General features: G+C 42.3%; 1 protein-coding gene across 1 annotated transcript in view; it reads left to right on the forward strand.

Annotated features, from left to right (window-relative positions):
* IQGAP1 (IQ motif containing GTPase activating protein 1) overlaps positions 1-17,930 on the forward strand; it is a 109,486-nt gene extending 91,556 nt beyond the window's left edge. The window contains exons 31-38 of the mRNA XM_021098910.1: positions 108-210; positions 960-1,095; positions 1,504-1,591; positions 4,235-4,447; positions 8,885-9,051; positions 11,074-11,196; positions 14,355-14,463; positions 16,315-17,930. Coding sequence (XP_020954569.1) covers positions 108-210; positions 960-1,095; positions 1,504-1,591; positions 4,235-4,447; positions 8,885-9,051; positions 11,074-11,196; positions 14,355-14,463; positions 16,315-16,428 — 1,053 coding nt within the window. The 3' untranslated portion in view covers positions 16,429-17,930. The remainder of the gene's footprint in view (positions 1-107; positions 211-959; positions 1,096-1,503; positions 1,592-4,234; positions 4,448-8,884; positions 9,052-11,073; positions 11,197-14,354; positions 14,464-16,314) is intronic.

Below are 20,572 nucleotides of genomic sequence, written 5' to 3' on the forward strand. Positions count from 1 at the left end.
ACGGGAGAATTTTTTTTTAACCTCACCTCTTCTGTGCTGGTAGGCTGGGGATGGGGGCCAGTGGGTTGAGTGTGTGCGTGGAATTGATCTCTGGCTGTTCGATGCAGCTCCTGTTAGATCACCAGGACGCCATTGCCCCAGAGCACAATGATCCGATCCATGAGCTGCTGGATGATCTTGGCGAGGTGCCCACCATCGAGTCCCTGATAGGTAAATTCCCACTAAGTGCCTGGAAGCTGAGAGGGGAATTGGGCAGGAGGGCCATAAGTGTCCCTTCCTCTTTTTCTGCACTGTCCAAGCTCTGAATATACAACAGGGAAGAAAACAGATGTGATCCCTGTCTGTTAGGAGCTGAAGTCCAGTGGAGGAGACTCATTTCAAGTCCATATATACATATAGTCATGTAACGAGAAATAATAAGTCCTTTAAAGGAAATGAATAGAGAATTTTGAGAAAGAACTATGACAGTGTTCAAATGACTTGTTAAACATTTGTTAAATTATTTTATTTTTTATTTTATTTTTATTTATTCATTTATTTTGCTTTTTAGAGCCGCACCTGCTGCACATGGAGGTTCCCAGGCTAGGGGTCCAGTTGGAGCTATAGCTGCTGGCCTACACCACGGCAACGCCAGATCCAAGCCGTGTCTGTGACCTACACCACAGCTCACAGCAACGCTGGAGCTTTATCCCACTGAGCGAAGCCAGGGATCAAACCTGAAACCTCATGATTCCTAGTCAGATTTGTTTCTGCTGCACCATGATGGGAAGGTCCTATTAAATTATTTTAACATGGCTCCTTTGCCTTTTTCATTGGGCAAAATATTTTATTTCTCAGTAAAAGGTGTCCTTGCCACAGTGTACATATTGGCTTATTCAACTATCTTAACTTATCTTTTGGTTGAGTTATCGTCTCCTCTCCTTACTGTATTGATTGTTTCTGCTCTCCCAAAACTTTAGGAGAAGGCTCTGGCAACGTAAATGACCCAAATAAGGAGGCACTGGCTAAGACAGAAGTCTCTCTCACACTGACCAACAAGTTTGACGTGCCTGGGGATGAGAATGCAGAAATGGACGCTCGGACCATCTTGCTGAAGTGAGTATTGGAAGCAGGAGGGGTGGAAGAAATGGAACCCGGTGAAACTTGTATCCCTGGGTCTTGGTGAACGAGTGAGTCCTCTTGTTCATGCCAAAAATGATCATCTTAGCCATTTAAGTGTTTGATATAATTCTGATCACCTCATGTATTATACTTGGCAGAGGACTTACCTTATTTTACCTCATCTTATCTGCTAATAAGATTGTGAAATGAATTAGCATCTTGGAAGTCCTGACATTGGTACCCACTCAGTTATAGTTGCGTGAATAAGCCTGGGGCCTTGCATATCTTGCGTTAGAGCTGCCCAGTGGGACTCTGAGGTGCTGGCGTTCTCTCCTACTGAGGTCCATCCAGGGAAAGTAGAACACCTGCTGATGTTTAAGTGCTTCCCACATCTCCTTTCAGCACAAAACGTTTAATTGTGGATGTCATCCGGTTCCAGCCAGGAGAGACCTTGACTGAAATCCTAGAAACACCAGCCACCAGTGAACAGGTAAAATTTAGGGGTTAAAAGTATACCATCGAAAGGTGGCTAGGTTCTTCTGTGATAGGCACATGGCAGGGGTGAGGAGGTGGTGAGAGGTGGGTCTGGAGGTAACTTGAGACTGGTGGTGGTTAGGGCTTATCGAGAAGGTTGTTGGTTCCTAAATCCAGAGGTGGATGTTTCTAGGGCACAGACCTCACTGACACGTGTGTAGTCCCTGCGTGCATGTGTGTGTCTGTGTGTGGCGGGGGGGGGGTTGGTGAGGTGGGGGGAATATCCATAGCATATGGAAGTTCCCAGGCTAGGGGTTAAATTGGAGCTATAGCTGCCAGCCACAGCTACAGCCACGCTGGATCTGGGCCTCGTCTGTGACCTACACCACAGCTCACGGCAACACCAGATCCGTGACACTCTGAGCAAGGCCAGGGATTGGACCCATGTCCTCATGGATACTAGCTGGATTCATTTCCACTGGGCCACAACGGGAACTCCCCATGTGTGTTTTAATTTTACCCGAGGCAGAATCAGTGAGTCTTCCCAATAATTTATTGAAGATTATATAGTTCAGATTTTGTTAAGTGTCTTGGTAGATAAAAGTATAGACTGTGTCTCCTAAGTTCAGTGAACTCATGATCTAGTTGGAGACACATGAGGTACATGCCCCAAACAATTAGAAGACCATCAAAGATTCACTGTGGTATTAGCTCTAAAAATGCTTGAAGTTAAGGAAAGAGGCCAGTGAGGAGCAAAGCGTCAGGAAGGTGTGGGACTTGAACCAGACGTACAAAGAACGGCAGCACCTGAGTGTGCATTGCAAGAGGGACATTCAGAGAGGGGAGTCCATGTGAACAGAGACACGAGGGCTGGAAGAGCATGATGTGACCAGACCTGCGTATCTGGTGTGAAGACGTAGGTAAAGTGAGTAGGAGAAGTTAAACATGAGGACAGACTATGTAGAGCCCAAAACTTAGACAGGAATTTGGCACCAGAGAAGTAAAAGAGTAAAGGGCCTTTGTAACCTTTGGAAACATTTGATATTGATTGACTTGGCAGTGCCATGGGAGCAGATGGTAGATGCATCATCGTAGCTGTGTGATAAGGTCCCAGGCCCAGTTGGTTGAGGGGTGGCATAGCAGTAGGGGGGAAGATGAGTCCCTTCATATTGAAGACTTCTGTTCCGTGTCTGCAAAATGTGAAAAGTAAATCAAGTCATTCCTTTTCAAATTTTGAGCATGGGAATCCTTTTCAAAGCCCAGTATATAAAGCAGGTAAAATTGGAGCTCCTCTGGTGGCACCAGGAATGGGGCCCTTGGAAGCCTGCCCTCTAGGACTCATGGTACCTCTGGGAAACCCTTAAGGTTGCACAGAGGACTGTTTGAAAACTGCTACTGTACATGGATTGTCAGCTTTTAGATGCTATGGTTGATTACTCATGCGATGTGCATGAGAGGAACGAAAAGAGTCATAGCCAATAACTGCGGCTCTTTCAACCTGGAAGGAAATTTAAAGGAAGAAGGAGGAGCTGGTCTTTCCTGAGAACCTGCTGTTAGTTTGATGCTCTCACCGTGTTCTCTCCTGCCGCCTTTGCACTGTCCCTTTGAGTCTTTTCATCTTCGTTTTACAGGTGATGAAACTAAGACCCCTAGAGGTTAAATAACTTGCCCAAGGTCATTCACTTGTAGTGGCAGAACCAAACCTGGATCTAATTCTGACTCCACAGTTTGTGCTGTTTGCATTATATGATAAAGAGTAGTCTTGACATTAGAAGAAAAGGGAATATTGGGAAAGGAATTGCTCCAGGTTGGGAAAAACTACACATTTGAACTATAAGCCTTTCCAAATGTGAACATCCCCAGTACAAACAGTTCAAGATATGGTACCAGAACCACAGGCTGGGGTCTGTTAGCATAGAGGTAATCATGGAAGCTTTGAGTGAGAACAGTTACAGAGAAATGACCGTGGGTCACTTGGAGGTACAAACCCTGCTAGGGGCAAGGAAAAAGTGCAGAAAAGATGATAAAGGCAACAGCTAAGAAGAAGCAATGGATGTGGGTGGGGGAATGGCAATGAAAATTGGTGATGAGAGCTGCATATGTGGAAGCCAGGTTGCGAGGAATCAAAGAGAAAAGTGCTGAACCAGTGGAACAGCAAGTGTAGATCATTTATTGGGTGGGAATGTAATGGATAAACATTGGTTGGTGACTAGGAGAAAGATCAGATAGGAGGGTCTTTTTAAGATCCTGGCATTTGTAGCACGTTTGAAAGCAGAGGGAAGACTTGAGCTGGGATGAATTAGCAAGAACACGGACCACTGGTGTGGCATTGGTGTGGTTGTAACATTCATCAGGCTGGGTTTCAAGTAAAACCAAATGATTCCCATGTCTCAAATGTGATCGGGAAAAAACAAAGGATTTTACATCCAGTAGAGCCCAGTCTCCTGATTATACCTCAGAGTCCAGGAAAGAAGCCCTCAGAAGCCGTGTGACTTCATAGATGTATCACTTCTGGGTGAAAAGAGAGCTGCCCGTTTCATGCTCTTTCTCTGTCAGTTGTCAAAGGGGTCAGTTTGTTCCCCCTCCACCCGCGTTTCGAGAATGGAGTTTGGTGTGGACTAGTGGAACCCCTGCCACAGTCTTCTCTTTCTCTCTGTAGGAAGCGGAACATCAGAGGGCCATGCAGAGACGTGCTATTCGTGATGCCAAAACTCCTGACAAGATGAAAAAGTCAAAATCTGTAAAGGAAGACAGCAACCTCACTCTCCAGGAGAAGAAGGAGAAGATCCAGTCGGGCTTGAAGAAGCTCACGGAGCTTGGCACCGTGGACCCAAAGAACAGATACCAGGAGCTGATCAACGACATTGCCAAGGTACACACTGGGGGATAGCAGTGGCCCAGCCATGTCAAAAGCTGTCTCAGAGGCTTGTGAGGAGACAGAGCAGTTCAGATGACGAGATGTGTTTGGTTCATGGGCAGATTAGATTCTCTGTTCTGGAGAATCGTTTCTGACTCATCCAACATGAAGTCCTCACCTGCCTTTGATGGTTTATTCCATGGCCCAGATCAGTAGGGGGAAGACCCTAATTAGAGCTTTCCGTGTCTCAGTTTGTCTTTGGCCTTAAAGAATTCTTCCAGATCTTTTAAATGATTACTGTAAAATATATATTCCCATCAAGTTGATCATCAAAGCCTTGATTTGTGTGAATGCTTCTCAAGTAAGGGAATCTGGTGCAGGCTGAGGGGCAGGCGTTCTCTGCTGTTGCCCTGAGAACATAACATGCACCACGAGAAGCTTGGTGATTGTTACATCAGAGTTAGCTTTCTGGAGTTCCCCAGTGGCCCAATGGATTAATAATCCAGTACTGTCACTGCTGTGGCCTGGTTCGATCCCTGGCCTGGGAACTTCTGCATGCCACCGGCATGCCCCACCCGCAAATTATACTTTTTTCTCTCTCCTGACAACATATTTAAGAGGTTTAAACCAGCTTTGCAAATCAATTCTGAGAATGTAGAGGGCTTTAGAAGTAAGTTTCACTACATCTAGGAAATAGAAAAGGGGGAAAAGAATTGATGAGATCTGAATTTCTTTGTTAATTTTTGAACATAAATTGTGTCTATTAAGAATGTTTGGTCTAGACAACTGAACAGACCGATCACTAGAAATGAAATTGAAGAGGTCATAAAATCACTCCCTACAAATAAAAGTCCAGGACCAGATGGCTTCACAGGTGAATTTTATCAAACATATAAAGAGGAATTGGTGCCCATCCTCCTTAAACTCTTTCAAAAGGTTGAAGAAGAAGGAATACTCCCAAAGACATTCTATGAGGCCACCATCACCCTCATTCCAAAACCAGACAGAGATACCACCAAAAAAGAAAATTATCGCCCAATATCATTGATGAACATAGATGCAAAAATTCTCAACAAAATCTTAGCCAACCGAATCCAACAACATATCAAAAAAATTATACACCATGACCAGGTTGGGTTCATCCCAGGTTCACAAGGATGGTTCAACATACGCAAATCAATCAGCATCATACACCACATTAACAAAAAAAAGGTCAAAAATCATATGATCATCTCAATAGACGCAGAAAAAGCATTTGACAAAGTTCAACATCCATTCATGATCAAGATCCTCACCAAAGTGGGTATAGAAGGAACATTCCTGAACATAATCAAAGCCATTTATGATAAACCCACAGCAAATATAATCCTCAATGGGGAAAAACTTAAAGCCTTCTCACTCAAATCTGGAACAAGACAGGGATGCCCATTCTCACCACTGCTCTTCAACATAGTTTTGGAAGTCCTAGCCACAGCAATTAGACAAACAAAAGAAATCAAAGGCATCCATATAGGAAGAGAAGAGATCAAACTGTCACTGTATGCAGATGATATGATACTATACCTAGAAAACCCTAAGGACTCAACCCCAAAACTCCTTGAACTGATTAATAAATTCAGCAAAGTGGCAGGATATAAGATTAACATTCAGAAGTCAGTTGCATTTCTGTATACCAGCAATGAAACATTAGAAAAGGAATACAAAAAAATGATACCTTTTAAAATTGTACCTCACAAAATCAAATACCTCGGAATACACCTGACCAAAGAGGTAAAGGACCTATATGCCGAGAACTATAAAACCTTAATCAAAGAAATCAAAGAAGATGTAAAGAAATGGAAAGATATTCCATGTTCCTGGATTGGGAAAATCAATATTGTAAAAATGGCCATACTACCCAAAGCAATCTACAGATTCAATGCAATCCCTATCAAATTACCCATGACATTGTTCACAGAACTAGAACAAACAATCCAAACATTTATATGGAACCACAAAAGACCCAGAATCGCCAAAGCAATCCTGAGAAACAAAAACCAAGCAGGAGGCATAACTCTCCCAGACTTGAAGAAATACTACAAAGCCACAGTCATCAAAACAGTGTGGTACTGGTATCAAAACAGACAGACAGACCAATGGAACAGAATAGAGAATCCGGAAATAAACCCTGACACCTATGGTCAATTAATCTTTGACAAGGGAGGCAAGAACATAAAATGGGAAAAGGAAAGTCTATTCAGCAAGCATTGCTGGGAAACCTGGACAGCTGCATGCAAAGCAATGAAACTAGAACACACCCTCACACCATGCACAAAAATAAACTCCAAATGGCTGAAAGACTTAAATATACGACAGGATACCATCAAACTCCTAGAAGAAAACATAGGCAAAACACTCTCGGACATCAACATCATGAATATTTTCTCAGGTCAGTCTCCCAAAGCAATAGAAATTAGAGCAAAAATAAACCCATGGGACCTCATCAAACTGAAAAGCTTTTGCACAGCAAAGGAAACCCAAAAGAAAACAAAAAGACAACTTACAGAATGGGAGAAAACAGTTTCAAATGATGCAACTGACAAGGGCTTAATCTCTAGAATATATAAGCAATTTATACAACTCAACAGCAAAAAAACCAATCAATCAATGGAAAAATGGGCAAAAGACCTGAATAGACATTTCTCCAAAGAAGACATACAGATGGCCAACAAACACATGAAAAAATGCTCAACATCGCTGATTATAAGAGAAATGCAAATCAAAACTACCATGAGATACCACCTCACACCAGTCAGAATGGCCATCATTAATAAATCCACAAATAACAAGTGCTGGAGGGGCTATGGAGAAAAGGGAACCCTCCTGCACTGCTGGTGGGAATGTAAACTGGTACAGCCACTATGGAGAACAGTCTGGAGATACCTTAGAAATCTATACATAGAACTTCCATATGACCCTGCAATCCCATTCTTGGGCATCTATCCGGACAAAGCTCTACTTAAAAGAGACACATGCACCCGCATGTTCATTGCAGCCCTATTCACAATAGCCAGGACATGGAAACAATCCAAATGTCCATTGACAGATGATTGGATTCGGAAGATGTGGTATATATACACAATGGAATACTACTCAGCCATAAAAAAGGATGACATAATGCCATTTGCAGCAACATGGATGGAACTAGAGAATCTCATCCTGAGTGAAATGAGCCAGAAAGACAAAGACAAATACCATATGATATCACTTATAACTGGAATCTAATATCCAGCACAAATGAACATCTCCTCAGAAAAGAAAATCATGGACTTGGAGAAGAGACTTGTGGTTGCCTGATGGGAGGGGGAGGGAGTGGGAGGGATCGGGAGCTTGGGCTTATCAGACACAACCTAGAATAGATTTACAAGGAGATCCTGCTGAATAGCATTGAGAACTATGTCTAGATACTCATGTCACAACAGAAGAAATGGTGGGGGAAAAAACTGTAACTGCAATGTATACATCTAAGGATAACCTGACCCCCTTGCTGTACAGTGGGAAAATAAAAAATAAAAAAAAAAAAAAAAGAATGTTTGGCCTAGGGATTTCCCACTGTGGTACAGCAGAAACAAATCCAACTAATATCTGTGAGGATGCGGGTTCGATCCCTGGCCTCACTCAGTGGGTCAGGGATCTGGAGCTGCTATGAGCTGTGGTGTAGGACACAGACATGGTTTGGATCCCATGTTGCTGTGGTTGTGGTGTAGGCCGGCAGCTGCAACTCTGATTCAATCCCTAACTTGGGGACTTCCATATGCCACGGGTGCAGCCCTGAAAAGCAAAAAAAAAAAAAAAAAAAAGTGTGTGGTCTGGGAGTTCCTGTTGTGGCTCAGCAGGTTAATCTGACTAGTGTGCATGAAGATACTGGTTTGATCCCTGGCCTTGCTCAGTGGGTTAAGGATCTGGCATTGCCACAAGCTTCGGCATAGGTCGCAGATGCGGCTTAGATCTGGCTTTGCTGTGGCTGTGGTGTGGGCCGACAGCCACAGCTCTGATTCCACTCCTAGTCTGGGAGCTTCCATATGCCACGGGTGTGGCCCTAAAAAGACAAAAGAAAAAGAATGTGTGGCCTGGAGTTCCCAAGTGGCCTAGTGGTTAAAGATCCGGTGTTGTCACTGCTATGGTGCAGGTTTGATCCCTGGTCCAGGAACTTCTGTGTGCTGTGGGCTCAGCCAAAAATAAACAAACAAACAAGTATGGGTGTGAGTCAAAGGATCCGGCATTGCCATAGCTGTGGTTTGGATTCAGTCCCTGGCTGGGGAACTTCTATATGCTGCAAGTAGGGCCATTAAATAAAAGAAGAATGTGTGGTCAAGCAAGGCAGAGTTAAGCAAGGCTTGGTTCTAGTGTTCCTGAATCAAGAAGCACATGATACCTATCATTACTTTCCTAATTTTAATAATTATATTTCAGGATATTCGGAATCAGCGGAGATACCGACAGAGGAGAAAGGCTGAACTAGTGAAGCTGCAGCAAACGTACGCTGCTTTGAACTCTAAGGCAACCTTTTATGGAGAACAAGTGGATTACTATAAAAGCTACATCAAAACCTGCTTGGATAATTTAGCCAGCAAGGGCAAGTGAGTATTTTTTTTTTTTTTTTAAAGAATCAGTGTTGGGGGGAAAAGATGTAGAAGCAACTGAAATGACGTTAAATTTTTTTACTTCAGACACACTGGATCTATTTATTGCATCTGTCCTTTATTTTGCTTCTAATTGTTTGTATAATTTCCTAGTTCTGTTTGTTACAGTCTGATATAAATAAATAATGTGTGTTGGGGAGGAGGTTCAAGGATGCTTATTTCTAAGCATGCCATGTTCCAAAATACCTTCTTGGCCCTAGAAAGTAAAGAATCTTGGAAAGGGATCATTTAGTGGTTCCTCAACCAGGAAGTGCCTCAAAAATCACTTAAGGGATATTAGGAGCAATTCACTTTCCTGGCCTCTATACTTCCTGGGCACAGGCTCCCAGACCATGATTTGTTCTCAGCTGCCAAGAAAAGTCTAAAATGCAGCCTTTTTGGTGCTGGCCACAAACCATCAGCCTGCCTGGTTTACAAGGAGAGAAACTGAAAATCCAGAGAGGCGAAGTGGTTAAGCACAGGTCCTACTTATTAAAAGTGATAGTAAACTTTTCATCTTAAATATTTTCAAACCCCAGAAGGGCTGAATGAATAGAACGCTGAACATCCATATACCTGTCGCCTAGATTCACCTGTATTTAACACTTTGCCACATCAGCTTCCTCTCTCTCTAGCTTGCTTGCTCTTCCATCTGTGCTTTTTCTCTCCCTCCCTGAAAACTTCCTCGAGTAAGGGAGAGCTGATGTGAAAACCCAACTTGCAGAGTTGGCTCCTGTGTCCTTTTAAAATGTCTCCATCGTTCTTTTAGCACCTCTTGACTTTGTGGCATAATATGTTTCTGGTTCAATTTGTACTTTCCCTCCCTAAATTTGGATTTAGCTATTTTTCCAAGCATCCCTGGTTCCTTTTAATGAAAAACGGTATTTAGAAACCAAGATCTAGGCACTAGATGTGCTCATTGCCACACAGACATCATTGTTTCAGGCCTTCTAAGCGGACAGAGCTATGTTCTTTCTTTTTTGATGGCTTGGTGGTATTCCATTGTATAGGTAACTATAAGTGCTTAATTCTCCATTGTTGAGTATTTACATTATTTCCAATTATCATAAAAAATTCTGTAACAAATAACTTCTTGTACATATTTTGCAAATATAGGCATGTTTTGGAAGATAAATTTCTATAAATGTAATTGCTGGGTCAAAATTTTGTACAGTTGTGATTTTGATAGATATTTCAGTTGCCAGCCTTAGGGATTATTCTCTTATACACAACTACCAGCTTTTCTGTCCCACTTCTTTGAGACCCTCCCCTTGAGAGTACCAGGTCTCTTCTCACTCGTTTCTTTTCTTTGCTTATTTTTCTTACCACTTCTTGCTTTGGGTATCCCAATAGCCTTCCAACATCTATTTCTTTTTCCTTGCTCACATTCCTCTATAATTGCTATGCTGGCTCAAACTCTTTTAAAAATTACATATTCTAGGAATGCCCTAGTGGCTTAGCACGTTAGGATCTAGTGTTGTCACTGCTGTGGCCCAGGTTCGATCCCTGGCCCAGGAACTGCCACATGCTGCAGGCATGACCAAAAAAAAAAAAGTTAAAAAAAATGATGTATTCTAAGACATTTTTATTTTTTTTCTGCACAGCCAAGAGGCTTAGAGTCATTCCCCTGGGGTTCAGTACAATTCCCTCAGGCTGGCATTAAAAGCCCTCACACTTACTTTCACTTACTTTAGATGCTTAGGTTCTAGGGGGGACATAGAAGGATTAAGATATTGTTGCATTCATGGTGTGTCCTCAAATATAATTTAAATCAAAGTAAAAGCAACGGAGTAATGTTTCTCTGTTTTGCAGAGATGTTGCTTTGTCAAATCCTAGCATTTATTTGCCATTCTAGAACTGGCTTGTTTCTTAGGCTTGTGTATGGGAAGTTTGTTTGCTGATCTCATATCCTTGAATTATCAACAAAGATTCATAATTGATAGTTATTTATGGAAAGTGACATGATGTGATTTTTTACAGGGTCTCCAAAAAGCCTAGGGAAATGAAAGGAAAGAAAAGCAAAAAGATTTCTCTAAAATATACAGCAGCAAGACTACATGAAAAAGGAGTTCTTTTGGAAATTGAGGATCTCCAAGTGAATCAGTGAGTATTTATGTTTTTATTGTTTTATATATTGATTTTTAAATTTATGCATTTGTCATATCTTTATCTTATTGACTTTGTTTCTCTGGATAATCATTTTTATATTTTATGTGTATAATTAATTATGTGCAGAATTTGGCCTAATATGCAGTTAATTTGTCTCTCATGGAAAAGAAGGTATTTCTTTTCCTTGTTTGTGGAACATTTGTCTTGGGACATTTTACTTTTCCTTTTTAAAGCAGGAAGCCATTCCTTCCATTTATTTCTGTGTCCAAACTAAGAATAAATAAGACGGATGAGAAGAGCAGTGCCCTGCATTTCACCTGAGGCTAGGAACCTGGGACTTAGCTCATCTTCTTGGTTTTACTTTTTTTTTTTTTTTTTTTTGTCTTTTTTTGTCTTTTTGTCTTTTGTTGTTGTTGTTGTTGTTGTTGCTATTTCTTGGGCCGCTCCCGCGGCATATGGAGGTTCCCAGGCTAGGGGTTGAATCGGAGCTGTAGCCACTGGCCTACGCCAGAGCCACAGCAACGCGGGATCCGAGCCGTGTCTGCAACCTACACCACAGCTCACGGCAACGCCGGATCGTTAACCCACTGAGCAAGGGCAAGGACCGAACCCGCAACCTCATGGTTCCTAGTCGGATTCGTTAACCACTGCGCCACGACGGGAACTCTTGGTTTTACTTTTTACATTATCACACATGTGTTATCACACATGTGATAACACCTTTATCTGTAAACCTTTGTTTTTTTATGGTGGATGCTTAAAAATGTAATTTCTAGTCAGAATATTAAAAAAATGTTTGTTGTACAAAAACACAAAACATAAAATTTACCATCTTAACTATTTTTTACAGTGTACAGTTCAACAGTGTTAAATATATTCTTATGGTTGTACAAAAGAGCTCCAGAACTTTTCCATCTAACAAAACTGAAACTGTGCCCTTCAGACATAGTTTAAAGCCCCAGCCCTGGGCAACCAACATTCTCTTCTCTGTTTCTATGAATTTCACTCCTCTAGGTGCCCCATAGAGGTGGACCCACACACTGTGTAAGGTCACTTTTCTTTCTGTGGTTCCTTCACTTTTAGCGTGATATCCTCTCAAGGTCCATCCATGTTATAACCTGTGACAGATTTCCTGCCTTTTTAAGGCTGGCTAATTTCCCATTGTATACATGGCAATGGGAATGTTTTGAGACCCTACTTTGAATTCTTTTAGATATATACCCAGAAGCGAGATTGCTGGATCATATGATGGTTCTATTTTTTATTTGTTTGTTTGTTTGTTTAGGAACTGCCATACTGTTTTCCATAGCAGTTGGGGGAAAAAAAAGTAATAAAATAAAGTATTTTCTTTATTTTATTAACTAAATAAAACAAAGTATTTTCTAGGAGTGTCTGAGAAGTGTGTGAAAGCGCTTACCTCACTACTTCTTTGCTGTCATTGAATAGTAAAACAAGTTTTGATGTTTTTGAATCAGTGCATTAAAAATGGTAGTATTTTAAAATTTTGCATTTTTTAAAATTCCAGGTTTTTTCTTTTTTGGTGTATGTGTGTTTAAATGTGGCTTATTATCTATATTTTCTCTGGTCACTTTTTCATTCGGGAACCTTGGTCTTTTGGGATTATTTTTTTAGTTGAGCACTTTATGCATTTTTCAAATCTGTTTCATAATATTTACCATCTCCTCCCTTCTTTTTGTCATTATTTGCCACTACTGTTCAAGTGCCTACCATTATTTTGACTCTCTCACTACTTTTTTTTTTCCTTTTTTTTAGGACCACACCCACGGCATATGGAGGTTCCCAGGCTAAGGGTCTAATCGGAGCTGTAGCCACCAGCCTATACCAGAGCCACAGTGACGTGGAGTATGAGCTGTATCTGTGACCTACTCCACAGTTCACGGCAACACTGGATCCTTAACGCACTGAGCAAGGCCAGGGATCGAACCCTCAACCTCATGGTTCCTCGTCAGATTTGTTAACCACTGTGCCACAGCGAGAACTCCCTCTCACTACTTTTTAATTTGCTACTATGAGTTTAGAAACTAAATGGCAAACCAAACCAGTTAAAATAAAGTTATTTACCACATAAAAAAATATCTTTATAACCTGTGAGGATTTCCTTTTGGACAAAATGCATGCATTTTAGTGCATGGCTATTGTGACCTCTCTTTTAGCTTCTGAGTGGCCTCTTTTGCATCCTTCATGGTTCTCAGCTCTGTTCACAGTAGATCAGTTTGCTCCATAGCTGAGTTCTGCAGATCTGGGAATCTGATTTTGATCACTGGAACAACACATCCCCACTTTTTCCTGGTGCCATAAAATTTCTGGGCTTGTAACACGCTAAGGATGAGTGATACTTTGGTAGTACTCAGTATGTTTATATCCCCAGAACCTACTCCCTCCAGAAGACCTCCTCTCTAGGTTCTTTCGTTCTGATCCCCCCTTTTGTTTACTTATTTCTTCCATTCCTCAAACATGCATGTATTCAGGGAGTTCCCATTGTGGCTCAGGGGTTATCGGACCCCACTAGTATCCATTAGGACATTGGTTCAATCCCTGGCTTCGCTCAATGGGTTGAGGATCCAGCATTGCCATGAGCTGTGGTGTCGTTTGCAGATGTGGCTTGGATCTGGTGTGGCTGTGGCTGTGGTTGGTGTAGGCCAGCAGCTACTGCTCCAATTCAACCCCTAGTCTGGGAACTTCCATATGCCGTGGGCACGGCCCTAAAAAGACCAAAAAAAAAAAAAAAAAAAAAAAGCATGTATTCAAACGTCCATCTTTTCTGCCCCTTTCTAGCCCAGTTTCCTCCTGATTCTGCTTTTATCACTAGGTTTCAGCAGTGGCCACATGGAAGGCCAAGAGCTTTTCTGACCCCATTCCTTCAGATGCCATGCATTGGCGGCCTTCCTCGATGGCTCCTCTTTCTGAGAAAGCAAGCGCTCCTGGGAGAGGATGCCACTCTTCCATCCAAATCCCAAGCAGATGGTACTTAGGGTAGCGATCCCACACCGCCACACCCACAGGGGTACTTTGCACCTTTATTTTGTACCCTTGTCACTCAGAGACGCTGTTCATCTCCTTTCCGTGTTTCAGAGAATAATTTTCATACGAGAAGATAAAAATCATACTCTTGTGATGTCATGTTTCAACAGGTTTAAAAATGTTATCTTTGAAATCAGTCCAACAGAAGAAGTTGGAGACTTTGAAGTGAAAGCCAAATTCATGGGAGTCCAAATGGAGACGTTTATGTTACACTATCAGGTGGGTTTGCACCAGGTAAAACCAAAAGCTCTGTGCATGCGGTTGTCGTGTTCTTGTTGAGGGAGAAGGGGATGAAAAGGAGACCCGCGTGGGGAAAGCCGTCCGCATCCCACAGTGAGGAGTTCTGTGTCTGTGTGGTCTGTACAGGCTTTTGCAGCTGTGTAAGCCTTCCAAAAGCTTAGCTAAAGCATCTTAGCATTGTCTCTAAATTGAGCCAATACCTTGGACTGGAACAAAATGCTTAGGTACAAATCTTTACTCTTCAAAATTGTAAGCCTTCTCAGTAGCTTGAAATCCGCCCCCCCCTGTTTTGATTTGATGTAAGAGCTTAAAGGTGTATTTCTGACAGCTGTATGTAAATTGCCTCTTTGTAAACCGAATCCCATTTTAAATTCCAAACCAACTCTGCAGTGAATCACCTTGTAACATAATTATCCCTAATTTTTATTTTGAAATATCTCCGTATTTTTGGCATTAAAGAATATCAGGGCACTGAGAGGATTCCTGGGTGATGTCCAGCCTCCATTAGTTGTGTGTATAAGGTGCTTCATCGCTGGGGCCGTCTCATCCCTCCCACTGCTGCACACAGCTGTGCCCCTGGGCGGGGTCTCTGAACATGCATTTGGGCTCTTGCACACATTGCCCTCCCTAAATTGGAGGCTCTCCCTCCCATCCCCCTGCTCCTTTCTTCCTCCATCATTTATTGAGGACTTTCATGTGTCCTCCCGCCCCTAGAGCTTCTCCCACCAGCCAAGCCACAGTTGGTTTCTCCTTCGCCTCCCTAGCCTCTAGAGACAGCCTTTGCCTCCCTAGCCTCTAGAGACAGCCTCCGTTCACCATCAGTGTGGGCTTGTTTTCCTCTCAGCTTCCAAACTACAAGCTCCTTAAGGACAGGTAGTATTTCTTTGTTTCCTTCTCAATGCCTAGTAGATCCTCAAAACACGGATGTAAAATGATTGTGTGATGCACATGGCTAACTCAAGTCCTCACCCAGAAAGGATCCTATTATTCTTTCGATTTCACCAGATTTGTGAGGCCCTGTACAGTCTGCCTCAGGTAGCATGTTTCTCCACGCACAAATTCATTAACTCTGGACTGACTGCCAGGTGCAAGGTGTGATGTAAGGCCCAGGTGATACACCAGGGTCCTTGTCCTCATGGAGCTGCTAGGATTTTTCCAAAAGATGAATCAGTTGACCTTTGGGGATCCCTTCAAGCCCTTTGACTCTTGCTTTCTCATCACTTCTCTTCCAGAGTTTAGGGGTGAGACCACTCAGATTGCCTCAGTTTGTTCTGGGTGGCAGGGAAAGCAGGGCCTTTGCAGTCAGATCCAGATTCACTACATCCATTTGTGAACTGTTGGGCAGGTCTTTTAATATCTCAGAGCCTCAGTTGCCTCGTCTTTAAATTTGGCATAAACACACCCTGTAGGATTTTTGACAGGACTTAAAAAGACACTATATAAGGTGCTTCCACATTGTGGAGCACATAGCAGGCACCTAAAAAAAGTTTCTCCTCTCCTTCCCCTTGCGTTCAGAATATAAACGCTTTCTCATTTGAAATAGAAATTAATACTCCAGTAGACAGTGCTGAGACAGCATTACTGGCCTCGTCTTGTTTTCGGTGGTTAGTGTATTTCCTCACGGATCGAAATGTCTCACCTTGTCCAGGTGACATATCACTTAGCCTGGGCAGTGGGCAGGCAGTCCACAGCTGGGGCCTTGTCTCTCACCCCGGTGCACATCTGGCACACCGGGCCTGCCTCATTCCTCCTGCATCCCTCTCTACATCATGTCTTTCCTTTTCTTGCGGCACAGACCTGATTAACCATCAGAATGTTTTTTTGGAACAGGACCTGCTGCAGCTACAGTATGAAGGAGTTGCCGTCATGAAATTATTTGATAGAGCTAAAGTAAATGTCAACCTTCTGATCTTCCTTCTCAACAAAAAGTTCTACGGGAAGTAATCGCTCACCTGCTGCCAGCCCAGAAGGATGAAGAAAGAAGTGCCTCGTGGCTACCTTTCTAGGGTCCTTCTTTACTCCTAGGAAGCAAAGACCCAGCCCACACCAGTGCCTTGACTGGATACACCCCCAGTCCACGTGTTTAACTCTGCCCGCTGCATGGGACATTCGTTGCCCTTTTTTCATAGTGAAATTATATTTCAGGCTTAGTCTGACCCTTATTCCTTCCTTTTCTTCTGTCACTTAGGAAAGAGGGGGAATCCCCCTGACTCTCTCGTGTTGTTACAGTCATAGAGGTTGCTTTACTATATTGTAAGCTTTGGTGTTTGTTTTAATTAGCAGTAGGGATGGTGGGATTGGAATTCTTGTCATTTAGAAGTGGAAGCTATTAGCACCAGTGACCCACATACGTAGCAGACACACAATTAAAATGTCAGATTATCCTTAGTTCTAAGGTTGTCATTTAAAAGTGAAGTTCCTTTGTGTTTCTGTCCCATCGGTAAAATTGAAGGATATGGGGGGTCATTGGTTCTCTTCCATCCCGTTTTCCTTTCTGGGCAGGAGCCTAACACAAATCACGGTTCTGTGTTCAAAGAAAGCGTTTCTAGAACAGGGGAATGAATTGTTTTCCCACTCACCATTAAATTCTGGCAGCTCTGTTAGTGTAACTCTCTCATCAGTGGGTGGGAGAGTGCCCTTGAGAGAATTGAGCTATTTAGGCAGATTCGGAAAGGTCTGAGGCACCTCTTGTTCGTGGAGGCTGCGTGTTTGGGACGGTGCAGAGATTGACGAGGTTCAGGAAGACAGTCCACTCCATCCCCATGGCAAAGGAATGGGTTAGCCCTAGCATAGAATGTAATTGTTTTCAAAACTGTTTTATATCTTAAGAGTGCCTTATTAAAGTGTAGATTTATTTCTTAAAATGTGGGTGATAGGAAATTTAAAGATTTATATAATGCTGCAAAAGCCTTTAGAATACTGTAAGAAAAGGGTTTTTAAAAATTGGCTTATCTGTATATCTGAACTCTTAAAACTTTCTTATAGCCAAAACACTAGGATTTATCTGCAGGATTGCAGAGAGAGCTAATCCTGCCTTAAATAGACCGAAACAAAAACAAAACCAGCCAATGATACACTTGCTGTTAAAATCTATTTTCCCCCATTTCTTTTACTTTTCTCTTGCTGCCCACACTGTGCCTTTAGGAGCTCCAGGTTTTTGTTTTGTTTTGTTTTGTTTTGTTTTAAATTTAGTTGCAAACAATCCAGTTCTAAACATTGGACTTGGGAAGCTGTCATTCTTAGATTAAAAGTCATGTACTTTTTTTTTTTTTTTTTTTTTTAAAAACAAACCTCTTTTTATCCAGGAAAATACATTGGAATCATGCTACTGGGCCTCCATTTTCTCTGATGTTTTGGTTCAGTATTCTCTTATCTTTAAACTAACACTTAAAAAATCTACTGATGTATATTTAAAGCTAATAAACTGTTTCATTAATAACAAATCATGTGATGTGTCCCTATTACCAATGTCAATATTGGCGATGTGTTTTTCACGGGAGACTGTTTACTCCGTCAGGTCCGCGGGTGCAGATAGATGTCAGAGCTGCAGGCATCTGCACACTCCAGCAGCCCACAGGCAAGTGGAGAGGTGAGGTGTGGAGGGCCGCAGCAGGGGTCTCCGCTCCCCTGACCTTGTTTTTTGTTGTATTCTGGAAGACCATTTTTTAGTAAATATTTTCCTCAGATTCAAAGAAGAGACCATTCCAAGTAGCACTGCCTCCAAAACTGAGACCAAGCAGAGTGTCAACTCTTTTACCTTCAAAGATGATCCTCATCCCAAATGCACGTTGGGCCCCAAAGGCCACATTCATGAGAGACGATGAGTAAAGGTTACAGCTCCTCTAATAAAATAGGACGTTTCAATTATCTGTAAGGATTTTAGTTCCCTTGACACCACTTGTAAAATAGCACAAAATGCACTTCAGGAATTTTGATGGTGACTGTGTAGAATTACGGTTTTAACGGCATTTAAGATGCCAGGACGAACTCGAGCCATGGGCGTTGAGACCTTGTAGCTCTTAATCATCTTAATTTATTAGCTATAGCATTCTCTGTCTCACCTCTCCCCTTTGACCTTCTCTGCCACCAGCCACCACGACATTTACCATGAATTTACTTCCTCTCAAGAATTTGGACTGCCCGACAGATTTTTGCTGCACACAATTGCCTTTGTATCTCTGGATGAAATAAAAGGTCATTTGTTCGTGTTTGTGTTTATTTTTCTCAGTTTCATTGTTAGCAGTTCCTGCAAAACAGTTTTGATTAGAGTGAGATTTAATAATTGAAAACCACAACAAAAAACAACCCCTTCCTAGTTCTTTTTTGAAGGAACAAAGGCAGTTTTCAACTTGTGAGTTTAGCCTTTTTATCTTTTTTTTTTTTTTTTTTTTGGCTGCACCTATGACATGGAATTTCCCAGGCCAGGGATCTAATCCAAGCCGAAGCTGTGACCTATGCTACATCTGTGGTAATGAAGTGCTGGATCCTTAACCTGCTGCACCACAGCAGGAACGCTAAGCCTTTTTTTTTTTTTTTTTAATGGCTGCACCCACAGCATATATGGATGTTCCCAGGCTAGGGGTGGAATTGGAGCTGTAGCTGCCAGCCTACACCACAGCCACAGCAACATGGGATACGAGCCTTGTCTGCGACCTGCACTACAGCTCAAAGCAACACTGGATCCTTAACCACTGAGTGAAGCCAGGGATCAAACCCGAATTCTCACAGATAACTAGTTGGGTTCTTAACCCACTGAGCCACAAGGAGAACTCCAAAGCCTTTTTAAATGTAAAATGCTTAGAGTAGCCTCAACTTAAAGAGAATGAGAGAGGGGGGAAACAATGTCACTTAGTTCTTTTTTTAATCACCCAAAAATGTTAAAATTATTGGTGGACATTTCAATGTCACTTAGTTCTAAATGGCTGGAATTTTCACATTACAGCAGCATTTAATGTTTTATGACAGCGCCTTAGGTCACAGTATGCCCCTCAGGGGACTTCTGTGTGTTATACACAGGTCACCAGAAAAGGGTAGGGGAAGTTAATATGGGAAAAGTAAACAACAAGAGGGAGAAAAAAATTGGCTTCCCCAAGGGGCAGCCTTACTTAAAAATACAAATACCAGGAGTTCCCTGGTGGCCTACCAGGTTAAGGAACTGCTGTGGCCTGGGAACTAATGCATGGTGAGGGCACAGCCCAAAAACAAATAAATATAGAGGCATCCTGTTGTGTTTGTAAACTGGCCAGGCTATATTGGAAAAGCAGTGACAATATGAAATAAGGAGAAAACAGAATAATTCTAAAGTAAACGTACGTGAAAACTTGGAGGTGACGGTTTGTGTGGGTGGCTGGAGATGACACCACACGCCTCTGAGCAAGAGTGAGGCGGTAAGAACCTGGGCCTTCCTGGCAGTGGACCCTTGTGGAAGTTTGCAGCCCCCCCACAAGCCTATTTCCTCATTCTGAACTGGGGAGATGTCATCTGGTACATGTGTCACTGAAACCTGAAATATATTTTAACAACTTAAGTTCCACTTTGTCCTGCAAAGAAATTAAGGGAGTTAGGAAGGTGCTTATTAAGTATAATTAGGAAACCAGGACAAGAGGAAAATAAAAGCAAGACAGATGGTCCCTGGAGCGTTGACGGCAGGCTGTCAATGCCTGGCGTCCCCACGCTTCTGGCTGGGTAGCCACCTCCTCGGTGCTGCAAACACTTAGCGTTCTATAAAGCGGGGAAAAGACTATGCTCCTCCCCACATTTTAAATTTGATGTCTAAATTTTTTTATGTTGAAGTTGAAAAGTGTATAATTGCCAACATACTGTGATTTTCCAGCCAAAAATTACCTCACTCTGAAAGGTATCCAAGGGGACCCCCTATTTGAACAGGCACAAGAACGAGAAACTCTTTGTCCATTGGAAATGTTGTCTTTTTCCTCTTTAAACTCATGTTTCTATTCCACTTCCCTCAGAATTTTATCCTAATGTAATACATTTTTTTTTTTTTTACCTCCCTCTAGCTGATTTCAATCTTGAGGCCATTGGTCACCGAATGTAGAGTTGGGGAAAGATGCTAACAATCAGCTCTCAT

Source organism: Sus scrofa, chromosome 7, assembly GCF_000003025.6.
Source record: "Sus scrofa isolate TJ Tabasco breed Duroc chromosome 7, Sscrofa11.1, whole genome shotgun sequence".
Classification (NCBI taxonomy): Eukaryota; Metazoa; Chordata; class Mammalia; order Artiodactyla; family Suidae; genus Sus; species Sus scrofa.